This window comes from Nicotiana tabacum, chromosome 17, assembly GCF_000715075.1.
Source record: "Nicotiana tabacum cultivar K326 chromosome 17, ASM71507v2, whole genome shotgun sequence".
NCBI lineage: Eukaryota > Viridiplantae > Streptophyta > Magnoliopsida > Solanales > Solanaceae > Nicotiana > Nicotiana tabacum.
The window spans coordinates 84,907,968-84,935,746 of record NC_134096.1 but is presented as its reverse complement, the minus strand read 5'-3'; the positions used below and the strand labels follow the sequence as shown (position 1 = coordinate 84,935,746).

The following is a 27,779-nucleotide window of genomic DNA, read 5'->3' as shown; positions in this document are numbered from 1 at the left end:
TATACTGACCAAATAGCAATTCCGGAGCAATTGGAGCTCACCAACACCTTCCGCTGAGCTGATAGCTTACTTGGAGGACTCTCGATCTGGCTATCGGGACATGCGGGCATGAAACGCAGCGTCCCCAGGCAAAAGAGACGTCAGTACAAATAATGTACCGAGTATGTAAGGAATAAAAATCAGTAAACAATAGACATGAGAGAAACATAGAGTAAAAGACTCAACATGTAAGTCTGAATAACTCTGTGAATCATTAATATTTACAATGCCATACAAATGCGTATAAATGTCATACCATGCATAGGTATATACGTACATAACATCATCAAGCCTTCTCGGCTACTGTGGGCAAATTATCAACGTATACCAGCTGATCTGGTGGTGGTGCGTAGATAACGTCGTAACCTTTTTTCATATCCCATATATATATAATATATGCGTATATAACGCCATCTGGTCATGGGTCAATGTACATGTATAAATGAATGAAATGCATATGAAATACGTCAATAAAATCTCTCGGAACGTCATAGGACCATTATGCCTTTGATTAATGTCATAAAATAAACTTATCAACTTACGTATTTTCTGAGACTCATGAACAGATGATAGAATAATAAGACACATGGGGAATTAAGAATATAGACACCCCTAGTATTTCTATGAATAGAGTCATTTATGAAAGTTGCGTATTTTGCTCGTTTCATTTGTATCATTTGGATCGTGCCAAAAGAAAGACGGGATAGCCTTAACATGCCTGCAATTTTCTCTTCTTCCTCTTCTTCGTCTCTCAGTTTTTGGAGCGAGTCCATCGTGAGAGGGATTACTTTCCTCCTCACCCTTCGAGGTTTGGGCTTGGGGTCCTCGGACTGCGAGGCAGTTTTCCTCTTCTTGTCTTCCCCCGACTTCGGAACCGGGGACTTGGTTTCTTCCTTGCCACTTGAAGGCCTCAAAATGGCATCCTTGGTCAAGCCTGCATGAAAGAAAATTAGTGACGAATGAAGTATAAAAAGTGTATCACAACATGAAAAAGGAGATTCTTACCGTGGTTCTTGGCCTCCCATCTTCCCTTTGCTAAATCACGCCATGCAAATTCGGCATAAGTGGAAGTTGAGGTTAACTTCTGAACCCAATCTTCGAGGTCAGGTACCGCTTGAAGGATCCAAGGAATAGCTGCATGTCGAAAGGGGATATCAGGAGAAGTCGAAGAATGTACGAAGAACAAAGTTTAAAAGATTACCTATGGTCGAAGTTCCACTCCTCAGGGAACGACATCTTTCATGGACACCTAATGAAGCACTACCTTGGCAAGATTGATGATAGCCACAATGTGGCGTTGATCCATTTCAAATGATGATGGTAACATGCGTCGTGCCGCGACGTAAAATCAGGCGCTTCTTGGGAGGCAACCCATGTGTGTTTTCTTTCTTGCTTTTGATTCTCTTCCTAGATTAGACATTGTTTTGGAATAACTTGTTGTGAAGTGTATGTAGGAATTGGTTGTGCAGTGCAGGATTTTGATAAGAAAAAATTTGGCTAAGTGTTGGAAGTTCGCGGACCGCGCCCAAAATTTCGCGGTCCGCGTGAGCATTTCGCGGCAGCATATTTTTGCCCGCGGACGCATACTTGAAAAAGAGAAAAATGCCAACTCTCTGAAGTTGGAAATAAATATATGTATAATAGGCCGAGCCTTAACACTTTGAGTTGTGGGCGAGTTATTTGAGAAACGGTAAAGATTATATTCGTTCTGTGCTCATCTACTGTATTGTAAACACGTATCTCGTAATTCGGTAATTTTCTTCCTTTCTTGTAGAGCGGGTCGAACGCCTCGGTAGCTTTTCTTGGTCATCTTATTACCAACGATGGTATCAAGGTTGATGGCCAAAAGATTGAAGCTGTGATGACTTGGCCGAGGCCCTTGAATCCGACAGAGATTCGTAGTTTTTTAGGCTTGGCAGGGTATTACCGAAGGTTTGTGGAGGGATTTTCCTCTATCCCTACACCATTGACGAAACTGACATATAAGGGAGCTAAGTTTCAGTGGACTGAGGCATGTGAACAAAGTTTTCAGGAACTAAAGAAAAGGCTTACTACGACACCTGTCTTGACTCTTCCGGATGGCACCGAGGGTTATGTTGTATATTGTGATGCCTCGAGAATTGGCCTAGGTTGTGTTCTTATGCAGCATGGTAAGGTTATCGCGTACGCCTCCAGACAGTTGCGAAAACATGAACAGAACTATCCTACGCACGATCTTGAGTTAGCCGCAGTTGTATTTGCCCTAAAGATTTGGCGGCATTATCTATATGGGGTTCATATTGATGTTTTCACCGACCACCAGAGCCTTCAGTATTTATTTAAACAGAGGGAGCTGAACCTACGACAAAGAAGATGGCTAGAATTACTAAAGGACTATGATGTTGATATTTTATATCATCCCGGCAAAGCTAATATTGTTGCTGATGCCCTTAGCCGGAAGTCCATGGGCAGTCTAAGCCATGTTGAAGCTGATAAGGTCAAGATGACCAAATATCTATGCCAGCTAGCTAGTTTGCAGGTGCGTTTGGTAGATGCAGAGGGTGGACGCATTCTCGTTCAGAATACGGCAAAATCTTCTTTTGTTACTGAAGTGTTGCATTGACATGCACACTTGACATACAAGCATAGAGATGTATTTTTCTCATGTTGTACGGTATCGCATCATTCATGACTTCTCACATATATTGGCATATGGGCATAGTGATGCATTTTTCACTAGCTATCTGAAAAGAAAATAAAACATCTTATTTATTGTTGAAAGAATTTTTGGGAAAATTATTATTTTCAAACTTACTCATATTTTTGGTAACTTCGGTAAACGACTTGAGTTTTCACTGATACACTTGAAAGGCAGAACTATTTTCAGAAATCATGATTAAGCTGAGCAGGTTATCTTTGAGTTACTTTTTTTATTCCTTATTTTACTCAGCATACACACTTTTCTTGTTAATTAATTTATATCCCATTTTTATAGCCAAGAATCTAACATTTCCACTTCTACGTACGATTTATGTCAAGCTATATCACATATCCTTAGAACTACTTATAAATTTAACTATATCCGGCTTTCCGGGTAAACAGTTTGGCGCCCACCGTGGGGCTAAGGGTAACAATGGTTGTTTGATACAAATCTGCAATACACACCAGTTTACAACTTCGAATCAGTAATGGCAAACCCTCGATTGATGGCTTTACCTATCAATCATTCTGCGGGCCGCATAATGGCCGCAGAAGTGAGGCAGGAGAGGGTTAATCTGGGAGCAATTATGCGGTCGACTATGCGACCGCATAACTGTTCTGCGGTGCATTATGCGACCGCATAACAGTTATGCGGACCGCATAGTGATCGCAGACTCAGACAGATTTTTTCGTCATTTTGGACACCAATTATGCGACCGATATCTGTTCCGAAGCTCCATTTTGGGGTTTTTAAAACCCCCAAAAAATCTCAACACTTAAAATAAAACAGAGGGAATGAAGCTAAAACATAAAAGCCGTCATCATAAATAAAAAAGAAACCACTTTGATTTATTAATGAAAATTCAAAATTTCAATCTGCGGCCCCAACAACGAAAAAAGAGGGGAAAACTTAAAACAAGCAGAGGAAAAAACTAAGAAGAAGAAGAAGAACATACTGGAGTTTGCCAACAGGGAAAACTCTGCGACTACCAATTTTATCGGAATGAACACCAAGGAATGCCCCATTAGTGAAAGCTTCACCTGTTGGCTGTGTTACAATTATGTTTTCATTAACATCTGCGAGAATGCTCTGTCCCAACACATTCAGCTTCCTTTCAGCTACACAAATTCCTGCTCCCACTGTCATCTTTCTTTGTCTTCCTATAACCAAAAAAAAAAAAATCTACAAACACCGCCCAACAAAAATCTGTCTTCCTAAACCAAGAAAATCTACAAAAAGTATGATCTTAGCTATATAAGACCAAAAAAATAAAAAGAAAATCTCAAAAACCCCACATGAGAAAAGCAATGACAGGATCAAAACCTGTAGAGATTGATAAATATGTAAGATTTTTGAGAGTTGAGAGGTGTGTGTGTGTGTGTGTGGAGAAAGAGAAGGTTAAGAGGTTGAGAATTGGCCGGGGTTTGTGCTTTTTATACAGATTTTTTAGGCTACGGGAAAACCAAACCAATGTTGGTTCATTACAGAATTATGAGCTATTGTCAAATGGTAGGTGGGACCAGCTACACAGTTACCTATCCAATCTGGCTCTTTAATTATATTTTGCGTTTTTTCATTTGTTTTCTTGATCTTGTCAAAAAGAGTTGGCTTTTTTTTTCTTTCTATTTTCTACTCTCTCTCTTTCTTTCTTTTTTCCTTTTTTTTTATGGCGGGAAGCAACCCAATGAACTGGAAATATCTAGCAGATAATTTAATTCATTTATTTTAGGTGTACCCTGGGTATATTGGCCTTCCTGGAATGATATAGAATGGTGATATCATAGTCCTTAAGCAACTCCAACCATCTCCATTGTCGCAAGTTAAGATCCTTCTGTTTAAACAGATACTGAAGACCCCGGTGATCGGTGTAGACCTCACAAAGGGACACCGTACAAATAGTGCCGCCAGATCTTCAAGGCATAAACAATAGCTGCTAACTTGAGGCTGTGGATAGGATAGTTCTTCTCATGCACCTTCAGCTGTCTAGACGCGTAGGCAATCACCCTACCGTCCTGCATCAACACCACGCCGAGACCAATGTACGATGCATCACAATACACCGTATAGGACCCCGAATCAGTAGGCAACACCGACCTTAGGGATGTAGTCATAGCAGTCTTGAGCTTTTGAAAGCTCTCCTCACACTCATCGGTCCACCTGAACAAAGCGCCCTTCTGGGTCAGCCTGGTCATAGGTGCTGCAATAGACAAGAAACCCTCTACAAATAGACGGTAATATCCCGCCAAGCCAAGAAAACTCTGGATCTCTATAATTGAGGATGGTCTGGGACAACTCTGCACTGCTTTAAACTTCTTCGAATCTACCTTGATCCCCTCACTCGATACTACATGACCTAAAAATGCCACTGAATCTAGCCAGAATTCCCACTTTGAAAATTTTGCATATAATTTCTTTTCTCTCAAGGTCTGAAGCACAGTCCTCAGGTGATGTTCATGATCCTCCCAGCTCCAGGAGTACACCAGAATGTCGTCAATAAACAAAATGATGAACAAGTCAAGATATGGCTGAAATACACTGTTCATCAAGTGCATGAATGCTGATGGGTGAACTTCTCAATATATCTTCACAAACAACACTGGTGCACCCCAAGGTGAGACACTAGGTCTAATGAATCCCTTATCAAAAAAATCCTGCAATTGCTCCTTCATTTCTTTTAACTCAACTAGTGCCATATGATATGGTACGGTATAAATAGGGTTGAGTGCCTGGAACCAAATCAATGCAAAAGTCAATATCTCTATCGGGTAGCATCCTCGACAAATCTATAAGAAACACCTCTGAAAAATCGTGCACAACTGGTACCACATACATAGAAGGAACTTCCACACTAGGATCACGAATATAGGCTAAATATGCCAGACACCCCTTCTCGGCCAAATGATCCTATATTAAATTCCAATTAGTGATGATGGATATTACCTACCAGATGAAGCTTCTACGGATAATTCTACTGGCTACCCGGTATGAGGTCGAACATATGAATGTGGCTAGGGATTCAGAGCGTTCATGAAATGGTTAATATGAAAATTTCGAGAAAATTGGTGGGTCGATTACGCGAGGTCATGTAAGTGAGGAAGAAGGAATCTTGGTAGGTTCCAAGGTTATATAAGGGTAGCTTCAAGCTAAGCGGGAGAGCCCCACCGCCTACGATTGGATATCGGCATATTGGTAGGTTATTAAGACTAAGGAAAGAGATCATCAGTGGTGATTTGAGCAAAGGATATGAGGAATGTGTGCTATAGTTGTCCTTATCGATTCATGTTCAGGCTTTGGGAAAACTCAGGATTTACGCTTCGTGTAGATGTGATGTACAAGAAAGGTGATTCAGCCGGGTGCTTCTTCGAGAGGGCGTTTGTGTGCTAGCAGAGCCTTGGAGTTTGATCATATTTGGGAATAAGTCAGAGTGGATGACTCTCAACAACAGTCCTAGTGGATTCAAAAAAATAAAAAAAATAAAATAAGGTTAGTGCCTAAGGATTTCGAGTCCGTAGTATGGTTAAGTATGAGCCCAAATGGGTAAAGATTGGGTTGTGAAGTGAAAGAAATCTTGTAGAAGAACTTTGTAGTCAAATTTGCACACCTAGTGTTTGATGAAATGCCTAAATGAGGTGAACCCATAAAATTTTTCCTAATTATGATACAATTTTGTTATGTTTCTAAATAGATTGGGACTGCTAGGATTTCGAAACATTGTAGTAATTTAAGAAAAGCTCAAAGCAAGGTATGTTGACTAAACTCCTCTCTTAGAATTGAATCCCACGGTATTCATGTAATTTATGTAAGTCTCGAATTATTCATTATAAAATTGGTTATTCCGAATAAGCTTGTGTTGAAAGATATATGTTCAATATGTATCCCAAATGTTTTTATCGTGTTATGTTATTACTTGAGAATGTGCTCAAAGTATGGGTTGTGCATTAAAAATATTCCGACTTCAAGTCAAGTCTAAACGAAGGCTATTATGCCAAATTTTGTGAAAATTCTCTATGTGCCTAAGACTCTTAATTGCTCACATGTGTACTAAAACCCTTGATTTGAAAACCCTTTTATGAACCCCGTACAAATAGTGCCGCCAAATCTTTAAGGCATGCACAATAGCTGCTAACTCAAGGTCATGGACATGATAGTTCTTCTCATGAGTCTTCAACTGGTGCGAGGCATAGGCAATCATCCTACTCTCCTGCATTAGAACATATCCAATACCTATCCTCGAAGCATCACAATACACGGTGTAAGAACTTGAAGCTGACGGCAGAACTAGAACTGGAGTTGTGGTCAAAGAAGTCTTGAGCTTCTGGAAGCTCTCCTCACACTCATCCGACCAGCTGAATGGAGCACTCTTTTGGGTCAATTTGGTCAAGGGCGATGCAATAGATGAAAATCCCTCCACAAAGTGACGGTAATAGCCCGCAAAACCAAGGAAGCTCCTAATCTCCGTGGCTGAGGATGGTTTAGGCCAACTCTGCACTGCTTGGATCTTCTTCGAATCCACATGAATACCCTCACTGGACACCACGTGCCCTAAGGGGAGATAACCCTGCCGGTAAACATTGCCGGAACCATTCAGGAAACAAAGTTCTACATAATCGAAGGAGATATGAGATACACCGCTCAATTTGGTAGGCCATGGCTTCATAACATGAGGGCAGTACCCATGACACTACATAAGGCGTTGAAATTCCCTATGCCAGGAGGAATCAAAATGGTTTACGGAGAGCAACTAGCCACAAAAAAAATGTTTGCGGTCGATGAGGTGGTCCCGATATCTGTACTCTCGACATCTACAATGACCAAACCGGTCGTTTTGAGCATTTGCACTTCGCTCAGTAGTTTACAGGCATGAGTAGTTTCGTATGATGTATTATGACTTATGTGAATCATCAGAGAACTCCCGAACTACAGGCACTGAATCAATAGTCGGAGTCTCTGCAGTAGTATCCCGAACATAGGCTAGATAAGATAAACAACCCTTCTCAACCATGTGTTGAGCCTTCATAAAAGAAATAACCCGATTAATACTGACTTTGTTCAATTGACGATAATCAATACACATTCGCATCGTTCCATCCTTCTTCTTCACAAATAATACTGGTGCACCCAAGGCGATACACTCGGTCTGATGAACCCTTTGGCTAGTAACTCCTCAAGCTGTTCTTTCAACTCCTTCAATTCTTTTGGAGCCATGCGATATGGTGGGATAGATATAGGCTGGGTATCTGGAGCCAAATTAATACAGAAATCAATATCACGATCAGGTGGCATGCCTAGAAGATATGAAGGAAATACATCAGAGAACTCCCGAACTACAGGCACTGAATCAATAGTCGGAGTCTCTGCAGTAGTATCCAGAACATAGGCTAGATAAGATAAACAAGCAGGCTAAGATGGAGCTCCTATATCATCGCATTGTTATTCAAATACAACATACATGATATATTTGTGATATGATCTATGACTGTTTACCTTTACTGAAAATGGAGATCTCTACTTTGTTTCAGAATAATGTATGTTGGCATTTTTTCTTGCTTGTCTCCATGAGAAAACGGTTGTGGATAAGCATTATGAACTTAGTGAGCTAGCGAACTCACTTTTTACTTTTGTTGTTTTTATGGAGTAAAGGCTTCTGGTTGCCGCAGTAAAGGAAAAACATGTATTCCCAAACAGCATTGACGCAAGGATGGGAAAGTCAGCGTATGCGTCGATTATCGGTACCTAAACAGAGCAAGTCCCAAAGATAATTTCCTGTTACCCAACATACACATACTGATCGACAACTGCACCAAGCATGAACTCCAATCCTTTGTGGATTGCTTCGCCGGATATCATCAGATCTCGATGGATGAAGAGGATGCCGAAAAGATAGCTTTTATTACACCGTGGGGGGTGTACTGCTATAAAATGATGTTGTTTGGTCTAAAGAATGCTGGGGCCACTTATATGAGGGCCATGACAACTATTTTCCACCACATGATACACAAGAAGATAGGGGTATATGTGGATGATGTCATCATCAAATCCAAGAAGAGTACATATCACATAGCAGACTTGAGGAAATTCTTTGATCGGCTTTGGAGGTACAATTTGAAATTAAATCCCGCAAAAATGTGCCTTCAGGGTCCCCGAGGAATTCTGTACAGGACTCCAAACCTAGGTTTATTACGATGTGTTGACGCCAAGGAAGCTTCCAAACTGCTCGAAGAGATACACTCTCGAACTTGCGGACCACACATGAATGGTTTCATTTTACCTAAGAAGATACTGAGGGCAGGTTATTTTTGGATGACTATGGAAACAGACTGCATCAGATATGTCCAGAAATGTCATCAGTGCCAAATACACGCAGATATCATACGGGTGCCTCCAAATGAACTCAATGCAACGAGTGCACCTTGGCTTTTTACCGCTTGGGGAATGGACGTCATTGGTGAAATTCTTGAAAGGATCTGATATACCTAGGGCTCAACTTGCCCTTCTTTCCGAACCTTATTACACCTTTCATAGGTGAAACCCGGAGCAATATTCGTTCTCCAACCATGAATGCAATATCACGAACTTTACGGTCGGCATAACTTTTTTGCCTAGACTGAGCTGTGCGAAGTCGATCCTGAATAATCTTGACCTTATCCAAGGCATCCTGTACCACATCGGTACCCAACAACCGAGCCTCTCCCGATTCAAACTAACCAACTAGCGATCGGCATCGCCTTCCATATAATGCCTCATATGGAGCCATCTGAATGCTCGACTGGTAGCTATTATTATAAGCAAACTCCGCAAGTGGTAAGAAATGATCCCAAGAACCTCCAAAGTCTATAACACAAGCGCGGAGCATATCTTCCAATATCTGAATAGTGCGCTCTGACTATCCGTCTGTCTGTGGATGAAATGTTGTACTCAACTCCACCCGCGTGCCTAACTCACGCTGTACAGCCCTCCAGAAATGTGAGGTAAACTGCGTACCTCGATCTGAAATAATAGACACGGGCACACCGTGAAGGCGGACAATCTCACGAATGTAAATTTCAGCTAACCTCTCTGAAGAATAGGTAACTGCCACTAGAATGAAATGTGCTGACTTGGTCACCCTGTCCACAATGACCCAAACTGCGTCAAATTTTCTCTGAGTCTGTGGGAGCCCAATAACAAAATCCATAGTGATACGCTCCCACTTCCACTCAGGAATTTCTAACTTCTGAAGCATACCACCAGGTCTCTGATGCTCGTACTTAACTTGCTGACAATTCAGACACCGAGCTACATGTGCAACTATATCCTTTTTCATTCTCCTCCACCAATAATGTTGCCGCAAATCTTGATACATTTTGGCGGTACCTGGATGAATAGAATACCTGGAACTGTGTGCTTCTTCAAGAATTAATTCACGAAACCCATCCACATTAGGCACACAAGTACGACCCTGCATTCGCAGAACCCCATCTTCCCCCACAGCAACCGGTTTGGCATCACCGTGCCACACCGTGTCCTTAAGGATAAGTAAGTGAGAATCATCATACTACCTCTCTCTGATGCGCTCATATAAAGAAGACCGAGCAACTGTGCAAGCTAGAACCCGACTAGGTTCTAAAATATCTAACCTCATAAACTGATTAGCCAAAGTCTGAACATCTGCAGCTAATGGCCTCTCACCAACCGGAATATACGCAAGACTGCCCATACTTACAACCTTTCTACTCAAGGCATCGGCCACCACATTAGCCTTTCCAAGGTGATACAAAATGGTGATATCATAGTCTTTCAACTACTCCATCCATCTTCTCTGCCTCAAATTAAGATCCTTTTGTTTGAACAGATACTGGAGGCTACGATGATCAGTAAATACCTCACACGAGACACCGTATAGGTAATGTCTCCAAATTTTCAGCGCATGAACAATGGCTGCCAACTCTAAGTCATAAACAGGATAATTCTTCTCGTGAACTTTCAACTGCCGCGACGCATATGCAATTACCTTGCCATCTTGCATTAATACTGCACCAAGCCCAATGTGAGATGCGTCACAATATACCGTATACGATCTTGAACCTGTGGGTAATACCAACATTGACGTTGTAGTCAAAGAGGTCTTGAGCTTCTAAAAGCTCATCTCACACTCGTCTAACCATCTGAATGGGACACCTTTCTGGGTCAATATGGTCAATGTGCTTGCTATAGAAGAAAACCCTTCCACGAACCGACGATAATAACCTGCTAAACCCAGGAAACTCCTGATCTCTATAACTGAAGTAGGTCTAGGCCAATTCTGAACAGCCTCAATCATCTTAGGATCCATCTTTATGCCTTCTGCAGGTACAATATGCCCCAAAAAGGCAACTGAGTCTAACCAAAACTCACATTTTGAAAACTTGGCATATAACTGATTATTCTTCAAAGTGCGAAGCACGCTTCAAAGATGTTGCTCATGCTCCTCTCGACTGCGGGAGTAAATTAAGATATCATCAATGAATACAACCACAAAAGAGTCCAAATAAGGCTTGAACACCTGATTCATCAAATCCATAAATGCTGCTGGAGCATTTGTCAACCCAAATGACATCACTAGGAACTCGTAATGCCCATACCGAGTCTGAAAAGCTGTCTTAGGGACATCAGATGCCCTAATCTTTAACTGATGGTAACCAGATCTCAAATCAATCTTCGAAAATACCTTGACACCCTAAAGCTGATCAAATAAATCATCAATTCTTGGAAGCAGATATTTATTTTTGATAGTGGCTTTGTTCAACTGCCGATAATCTATACACATCCACATAGAGCCATCTTTCTTCTTTACAAATAATACTGGTACACCCCAGGGCGGAACACTGGGTCTAATGAATCCCTGATCAAGAAAGTCTTGTAACTGCTCTTTCAATTCTTTTAATTCTTTCAACTCTGGCGGGGCCATACGGTATGGTGGAATAGAAATGGGCTGGGTGCCCGGAGCCAAATCAATACAGAAGTCAATATCTCTGTCGGGTGGCATCCCCGGCAGATCTGCAGGAAATACTTCTGGAAATTTACGAACAACTGGTACTGATTCCATAGAAGGAACATCCACACTGGGATCGCGAATATAAGCCAAATAGGCTAGACACCCTTTCTTTACCATACGCCGAGCTTTCATATAAGAAATAACCCTGCTGGCAGAATAGCCAGGAGTTCCTTTCCACTCTAACCGAGGTAACCCCGGCATAGCTAGGGTCACTGTCTTGGCATGACAGTCCAATATAGCATGATAAGGAGACAGCCAATCCATACCCACGATGACATCAAAATCTACCATATCAAGAAGTAGAAGATCCATACTAGTCTCAAGATTACCAATAGTAACCACACACGAACGATAGACATGATCTACTACAACATAGTCTCCTACCGGTGTAGATACACACACAGAAGCACTCAGAGAACCACAAGGCACAACCAAATACGAAGCAAAATAGGAGGACATATAGGAATAAGTAGATCCTGGATCAAATAGGACTGAAGCATCTTTATGGCAAACTGGAATAATACCTGTGATCACAACATCCGATGACTCGGCCTCAGGCCTAGCTAGAAAAGCATAAAATCGGGGCTGGGGCCCACTACTCTGAACTGCATCTCTGGGATGGCCTCTAACTGGCTGGCCTCCACCTCTAACGGCCTGACCTCCACCTCTAACGGCCTGACCTCCACCTCTAATAGCCTAACCTCCACCTCTAACGGCCTAACCTCCACCTCTAATAGCCTAACCTCCACCACTAGCTGCCTGACCCCTACCTCTAGCTGGATGAGCAGGCGGTGAAGCAATCGGTGTCGGTATGATGGCACGAAAATCCTGCCGAGATCTGTTACTTGCCAATCTAGGGCAATTCCTCATGATGTGACCAATGTTACCACACTCATAACACCCATCCTGATGTTGTGGCTGCTGAAGCTGAAGATGACCCAGATGGGCTGGATAACCGCTGTAGTAACTCTGGAGTGGTGGTGCACTGATAGGAGCTGAATGTGCACTAAACGCTGGCTGTCCATAGTAAGGCATAATAGGACCGTGACTCCCTAAAGCACCAGGAGATGCATGAAGTGCTGAATGAAATGGTTTGGGAGGATGACCCCTACCAAAATTACCCCTGCCTCCAGACGAGGCACTATTGAAACCTCCGAACTGACGAGGCCTCTTATCATACCTCTGCCCTCTCTCTTGTGCAAGAACCATCTCAATCCTCCTGACGACATTAGCAGTCGCCTGAAAGGAAATCTCACTTCCGGTTTCCTTGGCCATCTGAAGTCTGATAGGGTGAGTGAGTCCCTCAATATACCTCCTCACTCTCTCTCCCTCCGTAGGTAGTAAAAGGAGAGCATGACGGGCCAAATCCACAAAATGAGACTCATACTGAGTAACAGTCCGTTGAGTGGTTGTTTGGCATGAGGAAGACCTAATCTCTGGTATAAAACACATCCCACAAAAGAAGACTCATAAAGACCATTTTGATCATATTTATGGAGAATGGTTGTTTGGATTATCAAGTGCAGGAGCATCATGAAGTACACTTGTGGATGCAATTCCATGATTTATGGGATGGGTTGACACCCTCTGGCAGGAGGACGCTAAACAACACAGTTGAAGGTCCTCTTATGAAGTGAAATTATTATTACTCAATATATTAAACCCTTTGTTAAGGTAACCCATACAACTCAAAATAGGTAAATGTTACAAAAACTTGTCAAATTTTATATGCAACGGCATAGGGTACACTAACATAGGTTAATTAAAAGTATTTGGTTAAAGTATTGCCTTGTTGCATATAAAATTTGAAGTTATGATAGATTTGATAAGCGCAGATGGTTCGCTCGGTCAAGTTTAGTGATCGGGTGTCGGTCACGGCTTGTTCAGAAAATGGGTCGTGACACCAAGCACTGTACCCAGAGTAGAAATTGGAGGAAACCTGCTTCCAGAACCTGGCAATGCATCTTAAAGTGCTGGAAAATCTGTAACAAAGCCTCTAAGTGGGTTAAGGCTGGCAAGTGGGCCGGTCCAGGCCCGGGACCGCGGGCCAAACGGGCCAGGACCGTTAGGACCAGTTTTAGTGGGCCTGGGCCGGTCTCGTGGGCCGGTCCTATGCTTTGGGCCTGCCAGAACCGGGATCATTTAGGCCGCTAGGGCCTGGGACCGGACCGGTCCCTTAGCGGGCCAAACGGTCCCAACGGTCAATTTTTTTTTTAAAAATAAAAATTAAAAATTTAAAATATAGCTGTTGGGTTGTCAAAAATAGTCGTTGGACAGTCAAAAATAGTCGTTGGCTATTTATAAAATATCCATTTAACCCCCCAACTTTGTTTTAACCCCAAACTTTTTATAATTACACTTTTTTCCTATTTTTAACTATAAATACCCCCTCATTCTTTTATTTTTTCCTTACAAAATCATCAATCTATCACAATCTCTCTCTAATTTTCTTCTATAATTGCTAGTATTGCTTACTTTATTATTACAATTTATGAAAAAATTGTGAAGTTGGTGAATTGAAGTCTTCAATGATAATCAATTTTTAACAAGTTGTTCGTCAATTCGGTAAACTCGTTCCAACTCTTAAGTTTTAATATTATAGTTTTGTTTATTTTATTTATTTTCTATTACTTTATTAATTAAGATGGCTTCCTTAAAAAAAATTGGTAAAAATAAGGAAAAATCCAAGACTGACGAATCTAGTGCTCAATCTGTTCCTCTTCCACTGCCCCGGGCTCCCCGAACCAAACCGCATATCTGTCCTACACTTGCTATTCTTGATAGCGATAATAGTTTATTACAATTTACTGAAAGTCCCATAATATTAGAGCTGGTGAACAATTAGACTATGAATTAATGAATGCTCTTTATTCTAATCCAACTATTGATGAAAATGATGACGAGAAAATAGATTTTGATGAAACTCAACCGGATGATGATACACCAACTAGTCCTGCTCCTGATGTTAACCCAACTAGTGATAACCCTGCTAATCCAAATGATGCCCCATCTGATACTCCTATTACTACCCCTACTTTTTCTAGACAACCTAGAAAACGGACGGAAACATCTCCCGTTTGGCCATATTTTATTCAACTAATTTCAGAAAATAAGGCTAAGTGTAAAACTTATGGTACGAAGTTAGTTTTCAAATATTTTGGATCCCGGGGTGGGGGGTGGGAGGGAGGGGGGAGGACGGGAACTTTGGCTAGACACATATTAAATCACCCTCAAGATAGAGTGAAATATCTTCGTCTGAAAGCTTTGGCCGAGGGAAAAAGTCTACCTACTCCTAGTCAGGTTGACCCTAGTACCGGTTCAAATCAATTTCAACCGGAAATTAAAACTGTTACCGGTGGTATTTATATTATGATCCAAAAAATGATCGGGAAGAATTGGCAAAAACGGTAACTGTTATGTGCTTACCCTATAGTTTTCCTTCTGACACTAACTTTGTGCATTATATTAGAAAGATTTTTAATCCTACTTATAAAGGTTTTCATCGCACAACCGTAAAGAGCGATATTTATAAATATAAACATGAATATGAACAATATTTGCGCTATTTATTTACTCATATAAATTATCGTGTTGCTATTACAACTGATATTGGTAGAAATGGTAACGACTGTGATTACCTTACTGTTACCAGTCATTGGATTGATGAGGATTGAATAATGCAAAAGCGCATTATTTCTTATAGAATAATTAATTCACGTCACACAGGGTAGTTTATTGCTAGCACCGTTACAGATATTTGTAGATATTTTTGCATTAGTGATAAAATAATGTCAATTTCAATGGATAATGCTACTAGTAACACAAATGCTATAGCCTTGCTTACCACTATGCTAAATCCTGCATTTAATGACATTTTTCATGTTAGATGTATTTGTCATATTTACCATTTAATTGTGGGTAATGGTATACAGATTTTAAATATTGAAATTGAAAAGGTTAAAATGGCTCTTAACTAGCTTTTTATTCAAGCTGTAGAAGTAGACTTAGAGAATGTTTTAAAAGATGCAATGAATTTGGCCTAAGAGAAAGAAAATCCTAGAGTTACCTAACACAAATCCTAGAGTTACCACGGATGCCCGACATTTTTATAGTAATTCCTATTTATTAGGTATTGACACTTGGCATGTTCTGGGATATTAAGGAAGAATACAAGTTTGAGAAAATTTATACTTTAAAGGATATAATTGGTAAAGAATTATGAAAGTACAGACATACTCCACTATTGTTGTGCGCTTCACCTGTTATGATTTATCATATTATTTATTTGGACCTCTAGTAAGTGTCGATGACGGCTCTTCGTCACTACTTCTCTGGGATTAGGCTAGATACTTACTGGGTACGCATTAATTTACGTACTCATGCTGCACTTCTGCACTAAATGTGTAGGATCTGAGAGGTTTATTGGATGATCATCTTGGCGTGTAGGCGCATTTGTTGAGGAGAGCTTACGTGAGCTGCAACCGAGGCTGCGCATCGCAGCCCACCGAATCTTCATCGTACTGATTGTTTTATCCTATCTTATTTATATTCTGGGCAGATGCTGTATTGTTCTTGTGCTTCTTAGAAAATGATCATGCACTTGTGACACCGGGTTTTGGGGATTCCTTTAGGTTATTCATTATTGTTGTTCGTGCAAATATTTTTATTTACTCTATAAATTCTATTTTATACTGTTAAATCAAGGAAAATTATGATTTTAAAATACTAAAATGAGTAATTAAATTGGTAAATCACCGTTAGCTTGCCTGACGGCGGTGTTAGGCGCCATCACTACCTATAGTGAATTTTAGGTCGTGACATCAACTTTCGAACCTGCCTGTCCAAAATGGACACTGGCTCCACGTCACAAGTCAAATTACCATCCAACTGAACCATACTGAAATCTAAAACATCAGACGGATATCCGACATACTTCCGTAGCATAGATAGGTGAAGCACTAGATGAACACCCGATAGACTAGGCGGAAATGCAAGTTCGTACGCCACCTCTCCAATCCTTTTAAGTATTTTAAAAGGCCCAATATACCTAGGATTCAACTTTCCCTTCTTCCCGAACCTCCTAAAACCGTTCATAGGTGAAACTCGGAGTATCACCTTCTCTCTTACCATGTAAGCAACATCACGAACCTTCCGGTCGGCATAACTCTTCTTTCTAGATTGCGCCGTGCGAAGTCGTTCTAGAATCAATTTAACCATTTCCAAAGCATCCTGAACTAAATCAGTACCCAATAGCCTATCCTCACCCGGCTCAAACCAACCCTCCGTAGACTGACAACTTCTTTCATATAAAACCTCACACGGAGCCATCTTAATGCTCGATTGGTAGTTGCTATTGTAGGCAAACTCTGCAAGTGGCAGAAATTGATCACAAGAACCCCCAAAATCCATAACACAAATGCGTAGCATATCTTTTAATATCTGAATAGTGCACTCGGACTGCCCGTCCGTCTGAGGGTGAAATGTTGTACTTAACTGTACCTGTGTGCCTAACTCTCGATGCACTGCTCTCCAAAGCTGTGATGTAAACTGCGTGCCCCGTTTTGAAATGATGGACACTGGCACACCGTGAAGGCGAACAATATCGGGAATATAAATCTCAGCCAACCGCTCTGAAGAGTAAGTAGTACCAACTGGAATAAAATGTGAGGACTTGGTCAACCAATCCATAATCACCCAAATAGCATCAAACTTTCTCGAAGTCAGTGGGAGTCCAACTACGAAGTCCATGGTGATACGCTCCCACTTCCACTCCGGGCTTTCAAGTCTCTGAAGTAATCCGCCCAAATTATTATAAATTTTAGTACTTACTGTTACAACGTAATGCCCTTCGGAGTAAAAAACGTCGGAGCTACTTATCAGGGGCTAGTAAATAATATGTTCGTAAAATAAATAGGAAAAACTATGGAAGTGTATATATATATATATATATATATATGTATATGCTCGTTATGTCTCTGGATGTAGGTAGCCACTTGAAACACATGCAAGAAACGTTTGACACACTGAGGGAGCATAATATGAAGCTTAACCCCATGAAGTGTGCGTTCGAGGTCAGCCCAGGAAAATTCTTAGGATTCCTAGTCTCACAAAGAGGAATCGAGGTGAATCCCAATAAACTCAAAGCCATAGAGGATATCCCGGATCAACTATTCAACGTAAAGGAAGTGAGAAACTCATAGGTAGATTGGCGGCTCTGAGCAGATTCATTTCCCGATCATTGGAAAAGTGTCACCGCTTCTTCTCATTGCTCAAGAATAATAATAACTTCGAGTGGACGCCAAAATGTCGACATGCCTTGAAGGAAATGCAAAAATACTTATCGATCCATCCTTTACTCTCGAAGCCTAAAGAAGGAGAAATATTGCTGGTCTCAGCACAGCTTTGGCCAACAACCTGGAACAAGCTAAAGAAGCTATCTTTTAACAATATTATCTCCTGGGAAAACATTCTTCCTTTTTGCTTCTGGCACATCTGGCTAGCAAGAAACCATAACCTTTTCAATAATAAGAAAGATAACATCTCAGCAAAAAATACCATCTCCAAATCAAGAGAGTACTATATGTTAGCACAAAAAAGGTGTTATCAGGAAGTCATTCCATACCAGAGTTAAATAAGAGTTCTCCATTATGGGGCACTATAAACTAAACACGGATGAGATTGCCAAGGGCAACCCGGGCATTTGGGGGGGGGGGAGGGGGAGGATGGTGGTGTATTCCGGAATCATAATGGGGATTGGATTATGGGTATATGAAAAATATACCACATACCACCAACACCATATCAGAACTAAAATCACTGCTAAAAGGGCCTTCAAATAGAAGAACAAAATGGATGGGTTCCTCTGGACATAGCTACAGATAAAGCTGAAGTAATAAAAATGCTACTCACAAGGAGCAAAATAGAGTGGCTGATGCACTGACAAAGGAGGCAGCAAATTCAAAATTTTTGGGTAGAGCTACCATGCTAGCAGTTCCTCCGATGTTTGCAAATGATGTAGTTTGGGCAAACATCCTAGGAACTGAATTAGTTAGGAATTGTTTGGCATGTAATATTGATACAATTGAACAAAATATGGTTGTTTTAGGGGAACTGCAATACCCCAACATAGACAGTAACTAGCATATTTCTAGTTTTATATATATATATATATATATATATATATATATATATATATATATATATATATATATATATATATATAAAAAATTCTCATTGACAATTTTTTTTTATACAACTAATTATATAGTATACAACTTGTTTATAACTTATCTACAATTTTTATACATCATTTTTACCTAGTTAAAAATAACTACAATACCATACAACTTAAATACAAATTTTATATAAATATATCTTTTGTATGTGATTTGTATATATTTTGTATGTGGTATTTTCAATTATGAAGGATATTTTCAATTGTTTGCAACAACACCCAATTCAAACAAACAATAATTTTTGAAAATCCAAATTCGAATTCAAAGCTTTAAAGCTTTTTAATTGTTGTCAATGGTGAAGAATCAAACACCTTCATAATTTATTGATTAACAATTTCAATTCGAACATCAATTGTGTAACATGAAAAGGAGATTGCTAAGTTAAAACTCTATATTAAAATAATTAAAATTCATTGATAAAATAAGAGGATAAAAAGCAGAAAAAACGAATGAAGAAAAATTGGGGAAAGAACAGAGAGAGAGAGAGAGAGAGAGAGAGAGAGAGAGAGAGAGAGAGAGAGAGAGAGAGAGAGAGAGAGAGAGAGAGAGAGAGAGAGATAGGGGTTGTGGAAATAACTAATTACATATTCAATTTCTGATATAAAGGGATACTCATTAATACTAATTTGTATATAATTGGTAAATTATATACACCCATGTAATTAAGTTAAAACTTGATAAGAAAGCGTAAATAAGTTTCATATGTAGTATAGGAAGGTAAAAATTACTTTCACATAAACAAATGTCCTTTAATTATTTTTTAATATTTAGGATTATGAAATCAACTAAACTTATGTTCAAAATGTAATTGTTGGATTTTACTCTTGCAATAGTAATTTATTCTTTTTTAATTTATTGGAGAAATTTATAAATTAAATTCCATATATGTGTTTGAGCTGCTAATAGCCTTGTAATTAGGTTGTATATAATTACAGTCTAAATTTTTAACATTGTGTTTGAAAGAAGTTTCATCCCAATATATAACTCGGATTTGTCACGAGACATCCAGGTTTTGGAGTATTAAGATAAATTTTTCAATATGTGCAGAGAGTAGCATGAGTACACCACAATCGGTACCCAATAAGTGCCAAGCCTAACCTCGGTCGAGTAGTTATGAGGATATGACTACAATTAAGCCAAACAACTGTCCCCAAATTAGAGTTATATGCTTACGAAACCATATCAATATCAGTTGTAATAGCAATATGACAATTTATATGAGTAAAAAAGTAGCACAAATATGGCTTGAAGTGAGTATAATCGAGGCCGAGGAGGCCCTCGTATCGAAACGCTATAGGAATAAACGATATATCTGAGATCGGACATGGTGAAATGGTAGACCTGGGCCAAATATAGCTTCTGGACCTCGGGGGGACGCAATGAACGGTTACACATGACGAGCAAGGGGGCCATAATATTCGCCATCAACTGAATATTACGGCGTGAATCTCGTTCAGTATCAACATTTATCCATAAAAGATAGATGATGTTAACCATTTTCATCCTTGTATCTCGGTGACTCTGGGACTCAAAATGTTTCCATTAAGATGACTGGAATTAAACTTAGAAAATGTTTTGGTTCGACAAATCTCATTTTGCACAGAGTTATCCTTTTTCTTCTTTCAAGAAACGGTTATACCTATGTATTTTTTATGATCGATGCCCAAAACAATTGAAGAATACTCTTCCGTTCATTTTTACTTGGCACATTTTGATTTTTCACGCCCCTTAAGAAATAATAAATGAAATGCATAATTTACCATGATACCCGTATTAATTGATGCATATTTTATTGGATTTGAAAAAATAATTTGAAATGAGTAATAAATATTGTGAGTATAACAGGGAAAAAAAATATCTTCTCTTGATATGTGTAGAGTGACAAGTAAAAATAAAAATATATTTTTGGTATACATGTCAAGTAAAAGTGAACGGAGGGAGTATTGGGCGAAAGAATGAAAGTTTTGTATTAGGTACCTTTTACACGATTATTGAATTTCCCTTACTCTCATGCAAATTATTTATGACTTTGCTGGAAATTGTGTTATTAGAATCTCTTTATGTTGGAAAGGTGATTCATTCTCGTATGAATACTCCCCATTCACTTTTACTTGTCAACTATACTAAAAATATATTTTTATTTTTATTTGTCCATTTTAACAAATTAAGAGAAAGACAATTCTTTTTTTCTTGTTTTACCCTTATCATTAGTTACTCATTTCCAAAAGTATTTCCCAAGACTTTCTAAAATGCTATCATTATTAGGGGATATATAGTAAAATACATATTATAATTATTATTTTTAAATGGCGTGAAAGTCTAAAGTAGACAAGTAAAAGTTAACGAAGATAGTAGATTTGAATAATTAAATGATTTAATATTTATGGATCCAGAATATTACATTATGGAGGGTTCTTCTGGACACTCATGTCTATATTAGAATTACTCAATAATGAGTGTCTAATCCCAAGCCTGTATAACGTTTTTTTTTTATATGTCATAGGAACTAGAACTTTTTTCCCAGCTTGAACACTATAGTTGTATTAACCTATTTTGTGCTTATATAATGAGTATGGGTATCAATGGATATTGTATACGGTCAAAATTAATTAGTCCTTCGTACGAACTGGTCGAAATGGTAATGCATTAGATCGAAGATTAGGTTGAGGTGCGAAGTCATGTCATCAAGTTTCGAGCCCTAGGGACCGATCAATGTCGAGCTCGATATCATTATCGAGCTCGAATCCCAATTGAACTATAATGAAGTTATCGAGCTTACGAGGCAGAGACCGACCAACACTGTCCCCAAATCAATACAAGGCTCCGAATCAGAATCGAGCTCGAGTCAAGATCGAGAGCTCGAGTCGGTATTTGCTCGAGTCAATATCTAGCTCATAGACAAGAGCCGTTGCAACCGCACTAGGGAAGAGAATCCTGACAGGAATTATGGAAAAGTCGATTTATCATGGGTCTCCCACTATGTATTTTTAATTGTATCTAAAGTAGGATCCCTCCACTATAAAGGGGGTGGTTATTATTTCTGTAGAGACCATGTGGCTACATATATGGTAATTGAGATATCATACACTCTTATATTGAAGAATTATCCTTTTCTAGTTTGATAGATTGATTTATCTTGCTTAATCCATAAATCATCTTCTTTTCAACTTTGCTTATTTTTCATTCTTTGCAATCAATATTCGATATTTTCATTTTACTCTTACGATTTGTATCAAGTTATACCACATACCTTGTGTCTGGAGATGTTGTGGTTATTTATAACTTTAAAAGTTAGAATATATGAGAAAAAAAGGCACGCCAAATTTACCCGATTTAATGCTTGTCGGGCTCCATTGAATAGACCAGTGGCACTCGACGACGATTCCTTCCTTGATACCGGAAGGTCATCGAGCCCGGTGACGTCTTCCAAAGCAACGGACTCAACCCCATCCAAGAAGTCGTGGATATCGGTCACCCCCTGAGGACTCAACATTCCTGCCTTACGTTTAGAAGTTAGGTATGATTTAGTAATGTACACAAATAACTATACCCTTCTATATGAAAGTAGGGTAAATTATACAAATTCGGTCATACACCCAAGCCCGAAATCACGATACGAAGCTATCGGAGCCATCAAAACACAGTTTCGGGGTCGTTTTCTCAAAAGTCAAAGTTTTGTCAATATCTCTAATTTAAACTTCTAAGTCAAGAATCAAAGGGTTCAAATTAACCCAAAAGCTTCCCGGAACGAAACTAATCAACCTCGCGAGTCATAAAGTCATAAACACATATGTGTGAAGCATAAAAAGGGTAACTGGGCGCAATTAGACAAAACGATCTATTGGGTCATTACAGAAACTCATCCCAGGTGATCCTAACATGAAATTTTGTCATCCCAAGACTTGTGAGCTACTTATTCCCTCTTATCCATCTGGTAGACCTCTAACCTAAGCACCCGTTCTAAAGAAGCCTCCTATGAATCTAAATTTGTTCCCTTCATCTCTCAAACACTGCCTCGTATGTTCGATAATAATGCAGAAATGCCCCAAGTCTCTTTCACAAACCAACACAAATCTCAAATCTCCAGTAACACACAAATACAAAATTCCTTAGATACCACACATTGAATCTTGAATCCTTAGAGCCTTCTCAAGAGTCATGCACTCTGTCCTGGTCTTGAATACATAACCAACTTTATTTGTGTGGTATGATGGCGATTGGAAATACATTAACCGTTCAATAAATTTCGACATACTTTTGATCATGTTCAACTGGCTTATGTTACACATGTAATTATTGAAAGAATCCTAAAAGATAAATCTTATCGCCATTTATCATTTATCCAATACCCGTATATAATGTGTATTGCAACCAAATATATAGGCATTATTGGTTTGGTTGTAAAATTGTTTAATTTAAAACATAATAATAATTTCTTTTACTTAAATCAACTCAATCATCGAAAATCAGTAAGAAAAACCAGAAATATACTTTTTCAGAATCTCGTGCTAAAAAGCCAAAGTCAACACAATATAACTAGGAGCACAAAACATATAATAATAAAGTCAACTAGTGCATCACGGAAGAAGACAAGAATTTACATATTAAATGAAACAAAATCACCCAAGGCAAGAACATGAATAAAGAAATATCAACATGGTACTCCCGAGGTACCGCCTCGTAGTCCCAAACCATAAATAAATTCACAATATCTCATTTACTTATATCACTGCAGGATCCTTCACATTAAATTTTAAAGAAATTATTTTTTCCGAAATAGCATCCTGCGTTTTAGCCACCCTTATCACACCGCATGGCTTCTAGTAGTTCTCCTACTAGCCACGTGTTTCAAGCCACCCTTATCTCACCGCATGCGTTTCAACACCCTGGCCTTATATCACCGCATGACTTCTAGTAGTTCCCCTACTAGCCACGCGTTTCAAGCCACCCTTATCTCACCGCATGCGTGTCAATATCACAATATTTCACAATTCGCACCTCAAGTACCCAAATATCACAACATAATATAACTTGCACCTCAAGTGCCCAAATATTACAGCATTTCACATATTGCACATCAAGTGCTCAAATCTTACAGCATATCACAGATTGCACATCAAGTGCTCAAATCTTACAACTTATCACAGATTGCACATCAAGTGCTCAAATCTTACAACTTGCCACAGAAATCAACAATACATTATTTTCTACAATAAGGAGTCCATGGTTCGACCATAATGTGCACAAAAATCTTAACAAAATATCCGGAAGTGAACAACTCAACAAGATAATATTTCACATAAAAATCAAGGTGGCAATCACACCAAATCATCATGTAAAAATAATTTCAACAAACAAGAATCTAGGCATGACAAATAGAGGATTTAATAATTGCTAATAATTTCCAATTTAATACATAAGGGCGTCTAAGTATTTTTTTAATCCATGAAATTTACACATATAAACCAAGTACGTACTCGTCACCTCGCGTACATGGTTTTCAATTACACAATTTGGCACATAAGACTCAATACCTAAGGGGTAATTTTCTCCACTCGGGGTTAAGCAAGACACTTACCTTTTTGAAGTTAGGCCGATATTCCAAGATAGCCTTCTTACTTGAATTGACCTCCGGACAGCTCAAATCTATCCAAATTAATTGTATAACTTCATTAAAATTCATCGGAAATAATTCCGGATAATAATACGTCGACTTAAAATTTTATTCCAAAAAGTCAAAAAAAGTCAACGCGGGACCCACCCCTCGAAAACGGCAAAATTTTTATGAAATCCAAACACCCATTCCGATATGAGTTCAACCATACCAATTTTATCGAATTCCAATAATAACTCGACTTCCAAATCTTAAATTTTCGTTTTTGAAGATTTTACAAAAATCTTGATTTTTCCTCCATTAAATCCAAATTAAATGATGGATTCAAAGACATAATCTTGGAAATTAATCAAAACTGGATAAGAATCACTTACCCCAAACACCCACGCAAGAATATCTCCAAAAATCGCCTTCTACCGAGCTCCAAATTTGATTTTTGAGTTATGAACTCAAACCCCCGTTTTTGGGACTTTTAATTCTGCCCAGGAGTGCCTTCATCGCGTTCGCGACCACAGCTTCGCGTTTGCGAAGCACAAAAAATGTGCTGCCCAGATTCCTTGTTCGCGTTCGCGATACCTTCCGACCTCTGTCCTTCGCGTTCGCGAGACACGAGTCGCGTTCGCGAAGGCTTAACGCCAGGCAGGCCCCAACTCCCCTTCCTCTTCGCGTTCGCGTCTGCCCACTCGCGTTCGCGTAGGCTTTCCTCATCTCCTTCTTCGCGTTCACGGCTTCTTCATCGCGTTCGCGATGGGCAAATCCCAGCTGTCCAAAATCCTTCTTCGCGAACGCGTGAGACCCTTCGCGTTCGCGATGAATAATACCAGATATCCAGCAGTTGCAAAACAAGGAGAAATGATCCGAAACCATCCCGGAATCCATACTGGGCTTCAGAAGAAACCTCAGGTAGCATCTTCACGTGTCTGTTAATTTAGTAAGTTTCCTAGACTTCAAATAACCTGATTTATATCATTCCTTTTGCAGTGGAAGCAAAGAACATGTTGGATAATACGACGTGCAGGGATTCTTCATTTACCCAGTTTGTGAAGGCCCCTGCAAATCTGGTTGTGCGCGAGGCTGACTGCTTGGATGTTACTGGAGATGCTGGAGAACTAGAGTCTTACCTGGTATGTTAATGTCTTTTTGTGTTGAATTTCAGTATGTTTGCAGTTATTTTGATTTGTTCTGTTAATACTTGCAGCTAGCCACGTGTGATCTTTACCGAGATTTTATTCTGTTGGACGCATGTGATGCCGTAACAGTGGATGAGTTTCTGAATAATGAGAATATAGCTGGAAAGGTGCTGAACAATAGCTGCAATGCAGAGGGCCTTTCTTTGGACTCCAAGTGCCACAAGAGCTTTTACTCTCCCACAAGACGTTTTGAGGGAACTGGCAATAAGTCTTCAGCTCAAAAGAATCAGGATGCTAATTTATATCAGTCTCCAGGGTTTCATGAGTTTGGTCCAGGCAATTTTAACAATGATCAGTTCGCATCTGATATGCCTGATTACATCGATGATGCACATAGATGTGAAGATGGATATTCAGAACCTAGAGACTCAGACGAATCGGATGATGAAGACCCATGGAATCCGTTGAACCCGCATGAACCTGGCACTTTGAAAGTAAAACCATACAAAAAAGGTTTCTTAAGCTTCCTTCCCTTTATTCTTTCTGTATGCTAGCAGTTTTATTATCTAATGTAGGTTTCATGCTTTCAAGCAGTTAAATTTAATAGAAGGCAGGGTGCGGTGTCCAAAAAAGGTGCATCTTTGGCTACAGAATTTCCAGTTGCAAGATTACATGGTACCACTAGCGCAGACCTCAACGACATTCTTGTGACAATAAAAGAATTATATATTGTTGGGGTGGAAAGTTGTGAATATATGAGTAAAATTAAAATAAGAATACATCATATCTAGTATAGTTTTTGGTGTTGCATCTTCTAGAATCTGACGGGTATCTTTCTGGCGTTTCTAGTTAAAATTTTCCTTTCTTCTTAAATCTGAAAGTCAGGTATTGTTAAATAGATGACTAGACCAAAAGTGCATACTTTTATCAAACTAAAAGGACCAACAGTGCTACAAAAATATTCAAAGGGACAATTTTATATTTACCTTAAACATAAGGGACCATTTTGGTCATCTCCTCCATTTGGTTTAAACATTGAATTGAGGACCTAATCAGATTTTGGCAAAAAGTCTGTAGATCATATTTGTGATTTACTCTGGAAAAGTTGCCGGACGAATGAGCTTTGATTTGATTGGATTGAAACTTCAGCCCATAAAAGAAAAATTGGACTGACGCATATATATATTACCGTGGGCTTATTTGGGCCTGTCTCAGTTGAGATCTCCTGAAGACTGTAAAAATAGCATGGGCTGCCAGTTTTCGGACTGGTGTAAGAAAAATAGCCAGTATTTGCAAAGTCATTGAAAAATAACCACTATTTTGCTATAACAAGGAAAGTTCCAGCATAATATACTGGAGATTGGTGCACCTGTGTATGAACTTCCAACATATTATGTTGAAACTCCATCACACAGAAAGTTTCAGCATATTATACTGGAGATTGGAGCACATATGTATGAACTTCCAGCATATTATACAAGTTTAGTAAAAGTTGAACCTTACACTTAAATGTGATGAAATGTAATGAAATAGCTAGGGCCTATCGTTATCTTCACGCGAGTTTCAATAGTTAAATAATATTTCACTATTCCCAACAACAACAATTAAAATAACTCTGTTTTCGTCAAAAACAAGTTATCATCGGCAATATGAATCATTATATCTTCAAGTTTAATTCAAATCATTATCATACCAAATAAGTTAAAAATTAAAATAAAATATATATATATATATATATATATATATATATATATATATATACAATAATAAAAATAATAATAACCGACAAAATAGAAAGAAATTACGTAAGATACAAGCTGATCAAGTAGATACCTGCATTTGGAAGAAAAATATTGGAAGCAAAAAGCAGGAATGCAGTGGTTTCAGGAGGGGGTAAAGAAATACAAATTTCTTTCATGCCTATGTCAAGGTAAGAAGAAGGAAACTTAGCCTAGCCGACTACAAAATGTAGAAGGTGGTTGGGTAACATCTAACACTGATATGATTAATGAGGTAGACAGATATTTTTCAGGTACAATTTTCAAAAAAGAGGATTCGAGATAATTTT

General features: G+C 39.1%; 1 protein-coding gene and 1 long non-coding RNA gene across 2 annotated transcripts; one reads left to right on the top strand and one right to left on the bottom strand.

Moving 5' to 3' along the window:
* Nucleotides 1–336: 336 nt before the first annotated feature.
* On the bottom strand, nucleotides 337–4,167 carry LOC142171417 (uncharacterized). The gene is made up of 3 exons (XR_012700982.1): nucleotides 3,675–4,167; nucleotides 1,045–1,173; nucleotides 337–973 (listed from the first exon to the last, which is right to left on the bottom strand). It is a non-coding gene; the product is annotated as an uncharacterized LOC142171417 (long non-coding RNA).
* A 21,293-nt stretch (nucleotides 4,168–25,460) lies between these two features.
* LOC107804269 (condensin-2 complex subunit H2) lies at nucleotides 25,461–26,564 on the top strand. Its single transcript, XM_016628124.2, has 5 exons — nucleotides 25,461–25,484; nucleotides 25,563–25,705; nucleotides 25,780–26,224; nucleotides 26,306–26,386; nucleotides 26,530–26,564. Exons 2-5 carry the CDS (start codon nucleotides 25,577–25,579, stop codon nucleotides 26,562–26,564), a joined length of 690 nt encoding a protein of 229 aa, XP_016483610.2. The 5' UTR covers nucleotides 25,461–25,484; nucleotides 25,563–25,576.
* Nucleotides 26,565–27,779: the final 1,215 nt, after the last annotated feature.